The 18,255-nt window shown below is 45.1% G+C and overlaps 1 protein-coding gene across 1 annotated transcript; it reads left to right on the top strand.

Moving 5' to 3' along the window:
• The first annotated feature begins 439 nt into the window (after positions 1-439).
• Positions 440-17,163, top strand: LOC117676308 (uncharacterized). Its single transcript, XM_034435693.3, has 23 exons — positions 440-509; positions 700-753; positions 1,757-1,810; positions 2,126-2,179; positions 2,834-2,941; positions 3,851-3,904; positions 4,665-4,718; positions 5,698-5,751; positions 5,970-6,023; positions 6,159-6,212; positions 6,686-6,739; positions 7,462-7,515; positions 7,659-7,712; positions 8,517-8,570; positions 9,013-9,066; positions 9,967-9,984; positions 10,630-10,683; positions 11,940-12,002; positions 12,135-12,291; positions 13,735-13,841; positions 14,482-14,562; positions 15,952-16,140; positions 16,801-17,163. Exons 1-23 carry the CDS (start codon positions 477-479, stop codon positions 16,948-16,950), a joined length of 1,662 nt encoding a protein of 553 aa, XP_034291584.3. The 5' UTR covers positions 440-476; the 3' UTR covers positions 16,951-17,163.
• The last annotated feature ends 1,092 nt before the right edge of the window (positions 17,164-18,255 follow it).

The raw sequence follows: 18,255 nt of genomic DNA, 5'->3' as shown, positions 1-18,255 counted from the left end.
TGTCATCAATCACATTCTCCAATGGAGCAATTTCGCGGGTTGTAGAGATTAATCCACTCCGGCTGCTGTGGGTAACCCTGGGAGACAGCCTTGAGAAAGATATGTTTGGAATGTGCTCCTGTCTTTGGCTGCTGTGTTGCTTCGTCGATTTCCCATCCCCCTTGCCTATGGCAACTCGAGAGCAGGCCAGGGATGCTTTGCAAGTTCACAGCTTCTTACTTGGCCCTAGAACAGTCTTTCTCAACCGTGGCAATTTTAAGTTGTGTGAATTCTGGGAGTTGAAGTTTACACATCTACAAGTTGCCAAAGTTGAGAAACACAGCCCTAGAGCTTCTGATGATGATGATCATGATGATGATGGACCTTTCTTTAAGAGGAAAGAGAACAGGTCAAATAGGATCTCCTCCAGAGAGTTTGTTGAAAGGACTAATTCTCTCTCTCTTTTTTCTCTATAGGGACAAGTTGGTGTGATTGGGATGCCTGGCCCAGAAGGAATCCGAGGATATCAGGTGGTATCTAGTGGGCCTTTTGGTTTCTTATAAAATTCCTTTCATTCTGCATGAATCCCTTAATGTTCTCCTGAACTTCGATGGACCATACCATAACATCGTCTTTTTCTGCCTTTTACTTATTCACTTTTGAGTTGTAAGAAAACCTGAGCATTATTTCATCATTTGGATACTGTATTTTGTGTTACAGGGAGAACCAGGAAGCTGGGGATTTCCTGGACCAGAAGGCGTTGAAGGATTAAAGGTATAGAACAGGGGTCAGCAACCTTCAGCTCTGGAGCCGCATGTGGCTCTTTCACCCCTCTGCTCCAGCTCCCTGTCACTCAAAATATGCGTCACAACCGCCAATGTGCGACACCTGCCGGCACATGATTTATTGAGCTGTTCAACCCCTGGTAGGCCAACCATGGATAAGTCCAAGAAAAGAAAAGTTTCAGAAGAAAACAGAACATTTAATTCAACTACATATGCTAGTTTTGTGGCTGCTTACAGAGTCAACCTATGACCCCCAACAATCTGGGTCCTCATTTTACCAACCTTGGAAGGATGGAAGGCTCAGTCAACCTTGAGCCTGGTGAGATTCGATCTGCCATACTGCCGGCAGCCGGTGATCAGCAGAAGTAGCCTGCAGTACTGCACATTCTACCCACTGAGCCACCGCAGCTCTTGCATGTTGAAGGTGATGCATGTTGAAAGGTGCAGATCCTGAACAGCTGGAGAGAAGACAGAGGAGGTTGGCTTGGACTAGAATTTTTGTGGAGTGTACAACATGTATGATACTCTCACCTTAGTGCCTTCTTCACTCAAAACTTGCAAGATGGTGTTGTTGTTAGTTGCGAAGTCATGTCCAACCCATCGCGAGCCCATGGACAATGTTCCTCCAGGCCTTCCTGTCCTCTATTATCCTCTGGAGTCCATTTAAGCTCCCACCTACTGCTTCAGTGACTCCATCCAGCCACCTCATTCTCTGTCATCCCCTTCTTCTTTTGTCCTCCATCGTTCCCAGCATTAGGCTCTTCTCCAGGGAGTCCTTCCTTCTCATTAGGTGGCCAAAGGATTTGAGTTTCCTCTTCAGCATCTGGCCTTCTAAAGAGCAGTCAGGGTTGATCTCCTCTAGGACTGACCGGTTGGATCGCCTTGCAGTCCAAGGGACTCGCAGGAGTCTTCTCCAGCAACATAGTTCAAAGTGCAAGATAGTAAAGTAATCTAAAGCCACTGTTGAGTATCTACCATGCTTTTCTTTTTAGGGGAATCCAGGTCCTCTGGGTCAGAAGGGGTCAAAGGGAATAGCTGGCATGATGGTAAGTTGTGTCAAATGGAGCATTTGAAGTTCTTGATTGGAATATTGTGAGTGTCACCCACAAGTCCTGCTCAAAGTTGACAAGCTGAAGACAACCTGATCCAACCAGTAAATTCCTTTTTAAAAAAAAAAAAATAGTTCCAGTTGCACTTGTCCAGTAGGAGATAAAGAATTCTCATCCATCGCCATCTTCATGCTTTTCCAGAACTAAAGGATCATTGGGTAGAATCTGAGAATCTGACATGTCTATGTGGCCAAACGTGGCTTGAAGAGATCCAAACAGAAAACGTACAGTATTCCCCTTGATCTTTTGCAGGGATCTCCAGGAGAAAATGGGAAGAAGGGGGATCAGGGATCACCTGGATCTTTGGTAAGGAAGGGCTAACAAACCGATTTGTAATTTAGAGGATTTTAAGGTTAAGGGCAGAGATTGTTGGGAAAATGGTCTTTGTTACCAAGCTGAGTTCCTAGAAGAGAAGAGAAGAGAAGAGAAGAGAAGAGAAGAGAAGAGAAGAGAACAGAACAGAACAGAACAGAACAGAACAGAACAGAACAGAACAGAATAGAATAGAATTCTTTATTGGCCAAGTGTGATTGGACACACAAGGAATTTGTCTTGGTGCATATGCTCTCAGTGTACATAACAGGAAAGATACGTTCATCAAGAATCATAAGGTACAACGCTTAATGATAGTCATAGGGTACAAATAAGCAATCAGGAAACAATATCAATATAAATCGTAAGGATACAAGCAACAAGGTTACAGTCATGCAGTCATAAGTGGGAGGAGATGGGTGATAGGAACGATGAGAAGATTAATAGTAATGCAGACTTAGTGAATAGTTTGACAGTGTTGAGGGAATTATTTGTTTAGCAGAGTGATGGCGTTCGGGAAAAAACTGTCCTTGTGTCTAGTTGTTCTAATAGAGAAGGAAGTGATGGGGTGTCTCCTTTATGAGCTTGGTTCATTCTTTTGTGGAGGGTGTTACCATTTGGTGGGTTGTTTTTTTGTGTGTGTTGCAGGGGTCATCAGGTCCTGTAGGCCTCAAGGGAATTCAGGGTCCTCAAGGTCTTGATGGCCAGAAAGGAGACCAAGGAATGACGGGAGAGAAAGGAACTGGTGGGCTGCAGGTATCTACCATCTCTGTTGGTTGAACATGATTGGATTTGTCCACCTTCATAACATTTGAATAGAATAGGATAGAATTCTTTATTGGCCAAGTGTGATTGGACACCCAAGGAATTTGTCTTTGGTATGTATTCTCTCAGTGTACATACAGAGAATAAAATACATTCATCAAGAATAGAAAGATACAACACGTAGTGATAGTCAAGGTTACTAATAAGCTATCAAATCATACTAGGAAACAAGTAAAAACAATATAATTGAAAGAAACAAGCAACATGGTTATAGTAATAAGTGGGAAGAGATAGATACTAGTAAGGAAGAGAAGAATAATAGTAATACAGTCTTAGTAAATTATTTGTCAGGAGTCTGACATCAGAGAGGCAGAAGAACAGCGTGAGCCTGTTCCCAGTGTGCGCATGCGCAGAGCTGCCAGGAGCCAGGAACAATTAAGGAAACAGGGTCGACTTGGGAGTAAGGCTTGGAGATGATTGGCCCCTCCCATAAGACATAAAAGAGAAGCGAACGGGATGTGAGCTTTTACAGGAAGCGATTAGTTCATCTGGTCAGTAAAAGCTCTGGAAACGCTCTGTTTGACTCTGTGCTAAGTTTGGCTTTGCCCTGCGTGTGGCAATTAGTTCTCTGGCAGCATTCCAAGGGAGATAAGGTGAGTGTTTGTAAACACTACTCTGAAAGACTGTTTGAGAAGCCTTTCAGACTGGGAATGACAATAATTCACAGCCGTATGAATTAAAGAGGTTTGCTGGGACTAAGACTGTGCTGTATACTTTCTTACATCAGAACACATCCCACTTTGTTGACTTCAAAGCATAGAATGCCTGGCGTGGGTTGCAATTGTCCCCAACGTTTTGCAAAATCTCACACGAGTCTATTTACTCTTCTTCTGGTTTTAGGGCCACGCTGGGCCACCAGGTCAAAGAGGAATGCCTGGAGAAAGGGGAGTGGGTGTAAGTGTCAGACTTCGATGCTATCTCAAAATAAATGAATTTCCAAACTGTCAATCTTTAAGGAAATCTTTTCTTTAATTGAGCACAGCCACCGGATCATGACTCGATGCGGACAAGACTGACCTTTTGCCCCCCAATCCCTCCCTTTCCGATCCCCAAATCTCTGCTTCTCATTGGCTATCTTCCAAGTCATTCTTCAGACTTCTTGTCTCGTCATTTCCCAGGAATGTCCCCCCCTCCTCATTTCCACGACAACCCGACTTCAAAGGGATTTAGCAGGCAAAAGTTCAGAGCTTATCTCTCTCTCCTCTGCTCTCTATGCCAGCGTTGAAGCGCTGACAGCAAGTAGATTTTACCTACAGGATTTCCCCCCCCTCTGGTGTGAAGAACTTCTAAATGGAGATGCATCTGAGTCCGTCAAAATGCTTTAAATAAATTGCTGGGCCCCTGTCTTGCTTCTCTGTGGCAGCTCAGTAGTATAATACCCTGTTTCCCCAAAAATAAGCCCTCCCCGAAAATATTTAACTGCATGCGCAGCCAGTCCCCACCATTTTCTCTGGTTAGAGTTAGGGAAACAAAGCTGTAAATCAGGTAAGACAGCAAAAGGATCCCCGTCTTGCTCCATGCACCCCAAAATAATACCTCCCTGAAAATAAGGCCAAGCGCTTATTTGGGGGTTCAAAAAAATATAAGGCAGGGTCTTATTTTCGGGGAAACACGGTACTTCAGATAGCTCTTAAACTCCAGGTTCTCATTTTAGGGTCCTCCAGGTGGAAAAGGAGAACCCGGATCAGCAGGGAATTTTGGTCCTCAGGTAAAGTACCTAGATTAGACATCGTAACACCTTTTAAAGCTTTTTTTATATCTGGGTTCCCCCCCACTTTCTCAGCACACTGAAAAGCCATCTTCTCTTCCCCAAGAAAGGTTTGCAATCATTGTCAGACTTCTCAAATATCACAAATATCTCAAATGATATCTCAAATATCATTGTAATTCCAAAATGCAAATTTTCTTCATTGCCAAAGTTAGTATCAGGGTTCCAAGAAACACCCTCAATGAAAGAAGACTCCGAGGCTTGAAGTTCCTCAAAGGTTCCATTTAATAAAATGTCATATTGGCACATCTGGGAAAACCCGAATCTGAAAGCTTCCAGGTTTTCCCCACCCAAAGGAAAGTCCAAGTCCCTGCCCAGCACCCACAGGTCCATCACATGGTTCAATCCAAGCACCATCCCAACTGGAGATGCCTCCCAGTTCCAGCCCTCCAGGTGCAGGGCAGGATGTCCTTGACTCTCTGAGAAAGGAATGTTATTTTGACTACATATCTCCCCAGCTCCATACAATCCTCCCTCCCAGTTTCCCACAGCACTAAATATTGCAGGCCTGGAAGTCCAATGCAAAAGATGGCTTCCAGGCCTGACAGGTAGGTTTCTCGTGCTGACAGTCCAGGAAGGTATTCTCTGAAATGAGCTGTTCTTGATGTGATTCTCAGTATTTCTGGAAAAACGAAAAAGAAAATCCAGCTTTTCAGAAGAATCGTTGGGCTGCAGTAGTTTGCAAGAGTGAATGAAGAGTTGAGATTTGTTAGTAGACTTCAACTCCCAGAATTCCCCAGCCAGCCCAGAGGCTTTCCCAAAACATCTTCTTGGCCAATGATGGAACTCTGGTTGTTTGGCTGCTGAAGGCCAGACTCTACCGGCTGGGGAATTCTGGGAGTTGAAGTCCACAAGTCTTCAAGTTGCCAAGGTTGGACACCTGTGTCTTAGACCTTCTTGCTTCATCTCTGTCTTTCAGGGGGTTCCAGGATCACCAGGTGTAGCTGGCGAGAAAGGAAGCAAAGGGACAAAGGTATGAATGGACCAGCTTTTGAAATTGTTCTGGAGTTTTTCTTAAAATGGGAGGAAAAATCCCTCCGTAGCCAGATCTTATTTCCTGAACAGAATCCTTGAAAAATGTAGAAGGATGCTTTCAGCCTGTCCCAAAAAAGGGATGCATCTTTTCGAACAGTGATACACAAAAATATAAATATATATATTTCCATTTTCATTTGTCCTTCTCCTTCTTAGGGTGAACAGGGGCATGAGGGGAGAATCGGAAAGACGGGTAAAGCTGGCAGAAAGGTAAGAATTGGTCTCTTTTCTCCCCCAAGGAGCCATCTTGCTCTGTGACGGTTTGAAGAGTTGAGGTTGAGATGTTCCTTCTCTTTCTCCATCTGCTGAAGCTAATGGAATTGTGTGTTTGTGTGTGTCCCCCAGGGCAAGCGTGGTAAAGCCGGTTCTCGATCTCCAAGAGGTTCCAGAGGCCACAAGGTAGGTAGACTTACTTACCGCCTCTTTCTCCTCTCTTCCCTTCCTGTTCTTTATCAGGGAGGCAAGAATAGGTACAGGGGAGTTTCCATCCCCTTCCATTGCTTCTCCTAACAAGCGTTTGGCTTATGGCTGCTGGGATTGGTTGGTGGCTAACTGTCCTGGGTGGCGAAAAACCCAGGACGAACCCTCCTTCTGCAAATTGACCGCACTGAAGTGCATGGGACGGAGGGGCCGTGGCCCATTGCCCAAGGCGAATGAGTGAGGTCATGCCAGCCAAGGAGAAAAGTCAGAGGAGAATCGCCCGAGTAAGAATGCTGGTGAAGAAGGAGATGTGGCCAAGGGTAGGAGACGAAAAGTCGCCATTCCGTCTTCTTCCACTGGCCTGCAAGACTTTAAGATAGTAAGGTAAGGTCCTAGCTGAAAAACTGGTCGGAGTCTATGATACGAGTGACGGGTGTTTTTCTCTCTTCCAGGGTTCTCCGGGTGAAAAGGGTCTCCCAGGTGTCCGTGGACCCCAGGGCATATCTGTGAGTCTGGCATGAATGCAAGGGGGGCGGGGTAGACCCTTGCTTGTTCTCCTTCCTAGGCTCCTGCCCAGCCTTCCAACAAACTCCAGATTTGTAGAGCCCTAATACTGAAAGTGATTTTTTCCCTTTCAATGTTTTTCCAGATGGTGTTTGTTTCAGCAATTATTATTTTTCTGAACCTGCTGGCACTCTCCCCTTATTTTTTTTAGTATCTGTAGCCAAATCCTGGCAACCTTACTCTCTTAGCACCAGAGTCCCTTCCCCTCCTCCTTTCCTTTTCTTTCCTTCTTCTATCCTTCCTTCCCTCCTCTTCCCTCCTCTCCTTCCTTTCCTTTCCTTCCCATCTTCCTTTCCTTCCTTCCCTCCTTCCTTTCCTTCCTTCCCTCCTTCCTTTCCTTCACTCCTTCTCTTCCTTTCCTTTCCTTTCCTTCCCTCCTCCCTTTCCTTTACTCCTTCTCTTCCTTTCCTTTCCTTCCCTCCTTCCTTTCCTTCCCTTCCCTCCTTTCCTTTCCTTTCCTTCACTCCCCTTCCCTCCTTCTTCCTTCCCTCCCCTCCTTCTCTCCTTCCCTTCCTTTCTTTTCCTTTCCTCCTTCCCTTTCCTTCCTTCCTTCCTTCCTTCCTTCCTTCCTTCCTTCCTTCCTTCCCTTGCCTCCCTCAGATCAGTCAACCTTCCTAGCCTCAAGAACTTACACCTTTTTTCCTCCTCCCTTCCCCAATTTTAGGGGGCTTCTGGATTTCGGGGCACGAAGGGCACAAAAGGGCCCAGGGGGCATAAGGTGAGTGCTGATGGCTAGTGAATATACATATTAGTTACCCCTCTTTACCCACGTAATGATCTGATGGTCATAATTCTTCTTCAAGCTAATCCACCTTTTTACATGCCACAAAGTCTTCCCGATGTCTTGCTTCTTTTTTCTAGGGTGACAGGGGCAGCAGAGGGCTTCTTGGACCCCAAGGTGATCCTGGCTTTAAGGTGAGGATGACATCGGGGTGCTGATATTCATCCTAGAATTTGAACACCCTAAGTTTGTGATCAAGAGGTCTCTGTAGGAGTATCTAATGCCTTCAGACAGAATCTTGCCAGAATGAAGCAAGGATCTGCATAACTATAGATATTGTCACGGCCGACATCCTGCTACCATCGCTTCGCATCTGGCCGCCTGACATTTTTGCAATGGGGAGAAGGGGGGGAGAATGAAATGTGGGAAGACAAGGGGGGTCTGGGAGCCAGGTAGTGCCACCCCAACAAAGGGGGATGCACCACTCCAGCATAAGATCACTTAAAAGAATGTGGAGATGAAGCAATTGCACACAGAGATCCGTTTCCCAAACAGCCTGAAACTTTTCAATTGGTCAAAGACTGATAACAGGGAAATCTCGGGGAAAAAAGAAACTTAACTATATTGTTTGCGCTCCAATTCAGCAGATTCAGCTTTGCTACTTCTATAAACCATTTTTTGCATCGGTAAAATATACTCTTGGCCAAAAGAATGGTCCACAGCATCTGTCGGAGCTGCCTCCGTTCAATCCCTAGGAAAGAGAAACCCTTGACTCCCGAGCCTTATCCCGAAGGACTCTTTACAACTATTTGGGACTCATCTGTGAATGAACAGAATTCACAGCTGTTGCCATAAAAGAGTTTTTTTGGGGGACTACTCGTGTGTTTTACTGACTCAGGAAGCCTCGGTCACAGCGACCTCCAAAGTCCCCTTCGCCTCTGTTATTCTATTGTTAAGCAAGAGAGCAGTCCTCATGGAATTCCGTTGGCCTCTTTCAGGGAGAGGATGGCCTCGTGGGTCTACCTGGGAGGCTAGGACCGAAGGGGAAACAGGTAAGCTGCTTTCAAGCTAACTTGAACGGATGCTGACATAGCACTGGTTGAAATCCCTCCTTTTTTTTTTATTTGATTTATATGCCGCCCTTCTCCGGAGACTCAGGGCGGCTTACAATGCGTTAAGCAATAGCCTTCATACTTTTGTATATTTATGCAAAGCCAGCTTATTGCCCCCACAAACTGGAAGGCTGAGTCAACCTTGAGCCTTGGAGAGATTCGAACCAGCAGTAATTGCAGGCAGCTGTGTTAATAACAGGGTGCTTAGGCCACTGTGCTACAAAGGCTCCTTTTACACACCTAGGCACCATAATATCGTACCGTTGCATCTTATGCCTGTAGGAAAGTGCAAAGAAGGAAGAACAAATGCCTGATGATACACTTTTGAGGGAGGAGTGTATGAAAGCCATTTCTGAATTATTTTTTACTTTTTTTCCCCCAGGGTGCTGTTGGCCTTCTCGGGGCCCAAGGTTATGCTGGATTTCCTGGTGTTCCAGTAAGTGCCTTTATTTTCCTGTGTAGATTTTTTTTTGGTTAAGGAAAAAGGAGAGATGAAAGTCGTCATCTTTGTCAGGGTTCCGACAATGCCCTAATTAAATCACGAGTCTCGAGCCAAGCTTCAAAAATAATCCAGTTATTTATTAGGAGCTACATGTCGGCAGGTTCCCAAGTGAAGCCAGCTCTGACCCTACGTAATTTACACTCCAATATGATCCTGTCCCCCCCCCCCCGCCTCCCCACAGGGTGTGTCATTAATCATATTCACCAACAGAGCAATTTCACAGGTTGTAAGGGTCACTCCCCTTGGCTGCTGTATGCTGTAGGTAACCCTGGGATACAGCCTTGAGAGAGATAAGCGTGGGATGTGCATCTGTTTTGGGCTGCGGTGCCATTTCGCCGGTTTCCCATCCGCCCTGGCCTATGGCAACTTGAGAGCAGTCCAGGGATGCTTTGCGAGTTGACAATCTTCTTTTAACAACCCCATAATCCCTTGTGGGGGGGGGAGCCTGGGCAACTGAATGGAGCTAGCAGAGTGCTTGAATGGCCAGATGCCTTCCCTGTCGCCAGTGCGGAGTTTTGTTCAGCAGATATATTCTCATTGTGCCCAGAGAGAGAGAGAAATATCTGCCTCTACCTAGGATCGAACTCACAGCCTCCTGACTGTGAGGCCAGAGCTCCATCTCTCTAGGCCACCGCACCTCTCCTAAAAAGGAGAGATGAAAAGAAGAGAAGGAAAACATTGAACTGACTGCATGTTAAATTCCTCATCTGGATGTGCCAGTTCTCCTCTAATGCTTTGTAAACACACCTCTACTTTATGGGTCAAGCTGGACTTATCTTTCTCCCCCCTCCACACTTCGCTTTCCACAAATATGTATTTTCCTAATTTTCCTAGGGCTACCTTGGATCAAAAGTAAGTATTTTCCCCCCTCTACCTTGCTTAGATTCCGCCCACCCTCCTTGCATTTCTCTGGAGTTTCCCTAAGCTGGCCTCCACCCCAATCCACCCCATAGATCCGTGATGGTGAACCTATAGCATGCGTGCTCCCTCTCTGTGGGCATGTGAGCCGTCGCCCCAGTTCAGTTCTGTCGCGCATGCGCGAACGCCAGCTGGTTCTTGGATCTCTGCTGTGCATGTGCAGGGGCGGGGCACATGCAGGGGGGCCGGGGGTGGATGCACGAGGGGTGGGGGCCCATGCACGCATGCGCAGGGCATGGGGCACATGCAGGGGGCATGTACGCATTGCATTTTGGGGGTTCGGGCGCGCGCATGCACGCATTTGCACACGTGTGTGCTTTGGGCACTCGGTCCGGAAAAGGTTAACCATCACTGCCATAGATCTTCCTTCAAATAAATAAATAAATAATAAATACATGTAATAAATGCATGCCAAATTTTGCAGCTTGGTGTCTTTGCAATTTGCCAGAGGGACCGTGGACTTCTGTTGACTGGGTGGTACGTGGTTTTTCAACAGTGGATGCTGGGCAGCATGTAAACATTTCTCTACATTATCCAAATATGGATAACTCTCTTCCCCACTTTTTTTCTTTTAAATAGGGCCTGAAAGGATTAGAAGGCAACCAAGGACCAAAAGGGAAAGTAGGCTTACCTGTGAGTTAAGTCCCCTCTTCACTTTTCTTAGCCCCGTTCTTCCCCTCTTTCCTCCAGGAGGACTAGAAACACTTCATGTCTTCATGTGACAACTACTGTATATTTTCTTCAAGGTGCCTTCTTCTCTACAAAACCAAGGCAAGCCTGAAACAGTATAGTACCAGATATAGATAGATAGACAGAGACAGATAGAAGATAGATGAGAGAGGGATGGATGGATGGATGGATGGATGGATGGATGGATAGAAAGGTAGACAGACAGACATAGATAGATGATAGCTAGATAGATTAGATAGATAGATAGATTATAGATAGATAGATAGATAGATTATAGATAGATAGATAGATAGATAGATAGATAGATAGATAGATAGATGATAGAGAGAGAAGATAGATGATAGAGGGATGGATAGATGGATAGAAAGGTAGACAGACAGACATAGATGATAGCTAGATAGATTAGATTAGATAGATAGATGATAGATAGATAGATAGATAGATAGATGATAGATAGATAGATAGATAGATAGATAGATAGATAGATAGATAGGTGATAGATAGATAGATGATTGATAGATAGATGAGAGAGAGGATAGATAGAGAGAGAGGGATGGATGGATGGAGGGACAGATGGGTGGATAGACAGACATAGATTAGATAGATAGATAGATAGATAGATAGATAGATAGATAGATAGGAGAGAGGAATAGATAGATAGATAGAGAGGGATGGATGGAGGGACAGGTGGATAGACAGACATAGATTAGATAGATAGATAGATAGATAGATAGATAGATAGATAGATAGATAGATAGATAGATGAGAGAGAGAGGATAGAGAGAGAGGGATGGATGGAGGGACAGATGGGTGGATAGACTGACATAGATTAGATAGATAGATAGATAGATAGATAGATAGATAGATATAGATAGATAGATAGATAGATAGATAGATAGATAGATAGATAGATAGATAGATAGATGAGAGAGAGGAATGGATAGATGGACGGATGGATGGATAGACAGATAAACATAATAGATAATAGACAGACAGACATAGATAGAATAACTGTACTGTCACTCTGAATGTACACTAATCGACATGCATTCAAATGAAATTTTGTTGCATGCAGCTCTCAAAGGGTTACCACCTCCGATGTAGACTACATAAACATTTCAAAATCCATCCTAAAACGGGTAGACTGTTTGTACTCCATGACGCATGGGTGGCATTATCAATATCTCCTGGTTTTTTAGGGCAAACCTGGTTCTCCTGGACCACCCGGAGCTTCTCGGATTGCCTCCAAAGAAGATCTGAGGGTAGGTTTAACTCTGGATTGATTTGTCAGCGATCTATTCGTTTGTTCTGTCCATGCCCTTCTCGGGAGCCTTCGCCGACAGCAGAGTTCCCAGAGCATCCATACTTCTCCTATCCTGTTTTAACTTCTATAGGTCTATTCTTCCCACAAGAATTTCAGCCTGGTGTGGGCACTTATGGAGAACTTACGGCAGGAGCTGAAACGCCTGACTGATGCTCCTGATGGCACCAAGGACCGCCCAGCTACTACCTGCAAAGAGCTTTTGGTGGTTCATTCCCACCTATCAGATGGTGAGAAAAACTAGGTCCTTCCTTCATTGGATGATCCTGAAAATGTTGAGGTCCTCCTAGATTTTTAAAGCTTTGTCTTGTGATGGAGGATGCAGAAGAATGGAAGATTGCATATTCTTTGCTCTCGTTTGAACTGGTTCTGATAAAGGTGCTACTTGGGAATGGATCGGGACTTTCCCTTAGTTGCCTAAGCCAGGGCTCTCCAAACTCGGCAACGTTAAAGACTTGTGGACTTCAACTCCCAGAACTCCCAATGGCCTGCTGAGGAATCCTGGGCGTTGGAAGTCCAGAAGTCTTAAAGTTGCCAAGAAAGACGAGAAGACTTGCAAGGGAAAAGGAAGGAAGAAAGAAGGTGGTATGGAGAAGACACGTCCTTCCATCGATTCAGCTCGTTGTTAAAAGCCACTACTGTGACTCATGACTGCACAGTACAATTTTCCATACTTCCTTCTGATGGATGAAGAATATTATGTTCACAAGGATGTTATATCTATATCTCTATATATCTATCTCTCTCTGTGTGTGTGTGTGTGTCTCTCTCTCTGTCTCTCTTTCTGTCTCTCTCTTTCTCTCTGCCTCTGTCTGTCTCTTTCTCCTGTCTCTCTGTCTCTGTCTGTCTATCTCTCTCTCTGTCTCTCTCTCTGTCTCTTTCTCTCTCTGTGTGTGCTTCTCTCTCTTTCTCAGTCTGTCTATCTGTCTGTCTCTCTCTCTCTTTCTCTGTCTCTCTCTCTCTGTGTCTCTCTGTCTCTCTCTCTGTCTCTTCTGTGTGTGTCTCTCTCTCTTTCTCAGTCTGTATCTGTCTGTCTGTCTCTCTGTCTCTCTCTGTCTCTCTCTCTGTCTCTTCTGTGTGTGTCTCTCTCTCTTTCTCAGTCTGTATCTGTCTGTCTGTCTCTCTGTCTCTCTCTCTCTGTCTCTTTCTCTGTGTGTGTGTCTCTCTCTCTCTCAGTCTGTATCTGTCTGTCTGTCTCTCTCTCTGTCTCTCTCTCTCTCTGTGTCTCTCTGTCTCTGTCTCTCTCTCTCTCTCTCTGTCTCTTTCTCTCTCTGTGTGTCTCTCTCTCTCTTTCTCAGTCTGTTTATCTGTCTGTCTGTCTCTTTTTCTCTCTCTCTCTCTCTCTCTGTGTGTCTGTGTGTGTGTGTGTGTGTGTGTGTGTGTGTGTGTGTGTCTGCCTCTCTCTCTCCTCTCTGTACAAAAGAGATTAATTTAAGTAACTAGGAAGAGATGATTGAGTTACCTTCAAGAAGACTATATTCTACAGAAAGGGGAATCAGCTCCTAAACTGGGATTTGGGATATAGAAGAAGCAGATGGAATCACAACTCACAACATCTCCCAATTCCAGTTGGGATGTTCCGATTGGGTGTGCCTTTGAAATAATGCACCTCTTCTCTGCATTTTGCATGGGCTAAAAAAAAAAAAGATTAATTTTCTCTCTTTCATTCCAAGGATATTATTACATCGATCCCAATCAAGGCAGCCCCCGAGACTCTTTGATGGCGTTTTGCAACTTCACAGCGGGAGGAGAGACCTGTATTTCTCCCGTGCAAAATCAGGTAAGGTGTGGGGGGGGTCGTCCTGCAAACTTTTCTATAAAGTTTCAAGCAATCTCTCTCTTTTTGGACCCCACACTTTCTTTTCTAGGGTGGAATCGGAAAACGAGGAACATAGGAAGCAGCTCCATAATGTATATATTTTTTCGGTGGAGATGAGAGTCTGAAAGCAGACTAATCCCCTGCGGTTTATATAATTCTACATACCGTATTTTTCAGAGTATAAAATGCACTTTCTCCCCCCCTAAAAGAGGCTGAAAATTTGGGTGCGTCTTAAACTCTGAATGTAGCTTTCTTGAAGCTTTTTTTCAGCCCTAATGAGGCGTTAGCGAGTGAAGCGATCTTCCGCGCTTCGCCTGCTTTTCTCATTGCTTCTCTCTCCAAAGATCAGCTTTGCTTTAGAAGCTGTTTTTTATCCCGACGTAGGGGATAAAAACCAGCAAACTAATGTGCTGAAGCTGACCAGACTAAGACATCTGGCTAGGACGCTAGCCAGATGAATGGCTGGTAGACAGATCCCTCCCCACTATTTTTCTCCCCAAAAACTAAGTTGCATCTTATACTCTGGTGCATCTTCTACTCCGATAAATACGGTAAAATCGAGGTTTTAGAAGAGAACTCTGCACTTTCTTTAAATTTGCAGGTCCCGCTCAAGGCTTGGTTGAGATCGTATACATCGGAAGGCAAGTTTGAGTGGTTGAGTTCCCTTCCAGAGGGTTTCCCGGTAAGTTTGTCTGTAGTGGTGGGGTGTCAGGCTAAGCCCAAGAACAACAAAACAATCCGGGCCAGAGATCAGTTCTTTTATTGCTTACACACAATAGACAGAATCTTGCCGGATTAAACCCTCACTATTCTTTCTTTGACGAATAAACCCTGGGAGAGTCTAAGGCAGTGATGGCGAACCTTTTCGGCACCAAGTGCTCAAACCGGAATGTGTACGTGTTGGAGCACGTGACCAACTGGCCAATGCTCATGCGCTGGTCTTCCAGTTTCCAGCTGTTCTTCGGGTTTCCGGTGCGCAAATGCAGCTCAGCCAGCTGATCTTCGGTTTTCCAGTGCTTCAGTGTGTGCAAAGACCAGCTGGGCGGTGCACATGCACTCACCAGAAACTGTAGAGCAGCTGGCGATTACGCCTATGCCCACAGAGAGGGCTCTGCGTGCCACCTCTGCCACACGTGTGCCATAGGTTTGCCATCATGGGTCTAGGGAGTGGCTATACTAACTCGCTTCCTCTATGCTCCAACACTGGAAGTTTTTAAGAAGATGTTGTATAGCCATTTGTCTGAAGTGGTGTAGGGTTTCCTGCCTAAGCAGGGGGTTGGCCTAGAAGACTTCCAAGGTCCCTTCCAACTCTGTTACTCTACTCTACTCTACTCTACTCTACTCTACTCTACTCTACTCTACTCTACTCTACTTCCTATCTAACTCTGGACTCTGCTGCCTCTGGTCTTCCCTCCCCTTTTTGGAATGTGTTCCCTTCTTCCTGGGAAATTATCACTTCATTGTAGTCCATCATAACAGCTCCCTCTCTATCAGGATCTATCACCACCTATCCATCAGGATACCGTGATCCTCTTGATGTATTTAGAATGTCTTTTACCCTGGCCATGTTGACTGTGACCGTTGAGTGGTCTTGTTCAGCGACATCCAGTGACCATGTTCTCCATCTCTTGGATGGAAGACCATAGAACTTCCATCCTAAAGATGTCTTCTGTCTGGAACTCATCCAGGACAAGGAGCTTCCCAAGAGAGGTCCAAAAATTGTAATCACTGGGTTATTATTCATGGTGGGAAGACTGTTAAGGAGAACTTTTCTACCTAGGCTTTGAAAATGTTGGAGAAATTGTGGTCCACTGAGCCTGGAGCTGGCCAACCTGGTTTTCTAAAAGAGAAGGGTTTGCACCAGGAGCACTCAAATTTTAAGAGACCCACTGCTTTCTAGATCAGTTGGGATGCTAATTTAGAAATAACCAGAATCTCAGGGTTGCCCATGGGTTAGGAGCCTTCTTTGCTGGTTTTCTAAAAGCCGAGATGAGAATCATTTCAAAAATGGGAATATCTCAGCCAGCTTGATGCAGTCTGACATTCTGCTTTTTTGGGGGGGCTGTTCCAGCTCGAGTATCGGGGCCTGAACACCGTCCAGCTCCGTTTTTTGAAACTTCACAGCAGTCTGGCCACCCAGAAAGTGTCCTATTCCTGCAGACCCCGCTCAGATGGAAGCACAAAGCACCTGGAAAAGGAAGTCAAGTTTCTTACGGATTCCCGGGATCAAAGCTATTTGAGTACTCTCCAGGGATGTGAGGTAAGCAAGGAAAAAAGGGAGACGTAGTCTGTCTGTCTGTGTCTTTCTTTTTCTCTTTCTTTCTTTCTTTCCTTTCTTCCTTCCTTCCTTCCTTCCTTCCTTCCTTCCTTCCTTCCTGTCTTTCCTTTTCCTTTTTCTTTCTTTCCTTCCTTCCTTCCTTCCTTTTCTTCCTTTCTTTTCTTTTCCTTCCTTCCTTTTCTTCCTGCCTTCCTTCCTTCCTCTTTTTTTCTTCCTTCCTTTTTTCCTTCCCTTCCCTTCCTTTTTCTTTCCTTCCTTTCTGTTTTTCTTTCTTTCTTCATTTCCTTCTTTCCTTTCTTTCCTTCCTTCCTCTTTCCTCCCTTCCTCTTTCTTTCTCTCTTTCTCTCTCTCCTTCTTCCTTCCTTCCTTTCTTTCTCTCTCTCTCTCTCTCCTCCCTCCCTCTGTCTCTTTCTCTCTCTTTCTGCTTGGAGTTAGATAAGGGTCCATGGAATTCAAGAGAGGTTGGACTTAGTTCACTTGTGGCTACATAGGGATTTCAGGCTGATTCCTCTCTTAACTCTGCCCCCAGTTTCTGCCACTCCTTCTCCTACAGTAGATAAATTTTACCGAAAGAAATAAAAGAAGCCGATTCTTTTTCTCAGGATAGCACAGCATCTTCTAACCTCTTTGGGCTTCTTTCAGCTGGACAATGAATCTTCGGTCATGGATACCATCTTCTTTTTCTCCACCGGCGACCTCTCCCTGATGCCTTTGCGCGATCTCGCGGTGTTTCACAATGGTGACGTCTCCCATCAGTTCGGGTTTACCATCGGGGCAGTTTGCTTCAGCTAAACTCACCTTTGAATGGAGCACCCCCCCGCTGCTCCTAGAAAAGAAAGACGAGAAGACTTGCAAGGGGAAAGGAAGGAAGAAGATACGGGGAAGCTGCATCCCTCCTCCATCGATTCAGCCCGTTGTTAAAAGCCACTACTGTGACTCATGACTTGCACAGTACAATTTCCCACACTTCCTTCCGAAGGATGAAGAATATTGCATTTACAAGGATGTTATTTTAAGTCCTGTTTTGATATATATAATGGTAAAGGTTCCCCTCGCACATATGTGCTAGTCGTTCCCGACTCTAGGGGGCGGTGCTCATCTCCGTTTCAAATCCGAAGAGCCAGCGCTGTCCGAAGACATCTCCGTGGTCATGTGGCTGGCATGACTCAACGCCAAAGACGCATGGAACACCGTTCCCTTCCCACCAAAGGTGGTCCCTATTTTTCTACTTGCTTTTTTTTAACGTGCTTTCGAACTGCTAGATTGGTAGAAGCTGGGACAAGTAACAGTAGCTCAACCCATTACGCGGCACCAGGGATTCGAACCACTGAACTGCCGGCCTTTCGATCGACAAGCTCAGCATTTTAGCCACTGAGCCACCGCGTCCCTTGAAATATATATATATATATATATATATATGTATGTATGTATGTATGTATGTATGTATGTATGTATGTATCTGTACAAAAGAGGTTAATTTAAGTAACTAGGAAGAGATGGTTGAGTTACCCTCAGGAGGACTATATTCTGCAGAAAGGGGAATTTGGAAACTTTGGAAATCAGCAGTAGGATATTGTAAGAAAGAGCTAGGCTGAATTATTTAACCTACTGTCTTCAGGTGTGACATCTTTATTTTTCTTACCTTGGGCAATGAAGAACCGTACTGCCAATAATAGATAACCTCACCTCTCCATCTCCATGGATACACCAATAGGAAGAAGATGAGAACATAGAATAATAAGTGGGAGTGGGGCGGCTTAGAAATGCAACAAAATAAATAATAAATAAATAAAATTGGAAGGGACCTTAGAAGACCTCAAGCAGGAGACCCTATCCCATTTGGGACAGGAAGGATGGATGAACAGAAGGGAGGGAGGAAGGAGAGAGGAATAACAAAGTTGGAAGGGACCTTGGACCTCTTCTAGTCCAACCCCCTGCTCAAGCAGATCCTTTTAGACAGGAAGGATGTAAGGAAGGATGTAAGACATGAGGAAGGAAGGAAGGAAGGAAGGAAGGAAGGAAGGAAGGAAGGAAGGAAGGAATAACAGAGTTGGAAGGGACCTTGGAGATCTTCTAACTAGCCCAACCCCTATTCAA

Source organism: Pantherophis guttatus, chromosome 16, assembly GCF_059756535.1.
Source record: "Pantherophis guttatus breed Tessera chromosome 16, ASM5975653v1, whole genome shotgun sequence".
Lineage (NCBI taxonomy): Eukaryota > Metazoa > Chordata > Lepidosauria > Squamata > Colubridae > Pantherophis > Pantherophis guttatus.
Note: the sequence above shows the minus strand (reverse complement) of the source record. Positions and strands in the feature narration are given on the sequence as shown.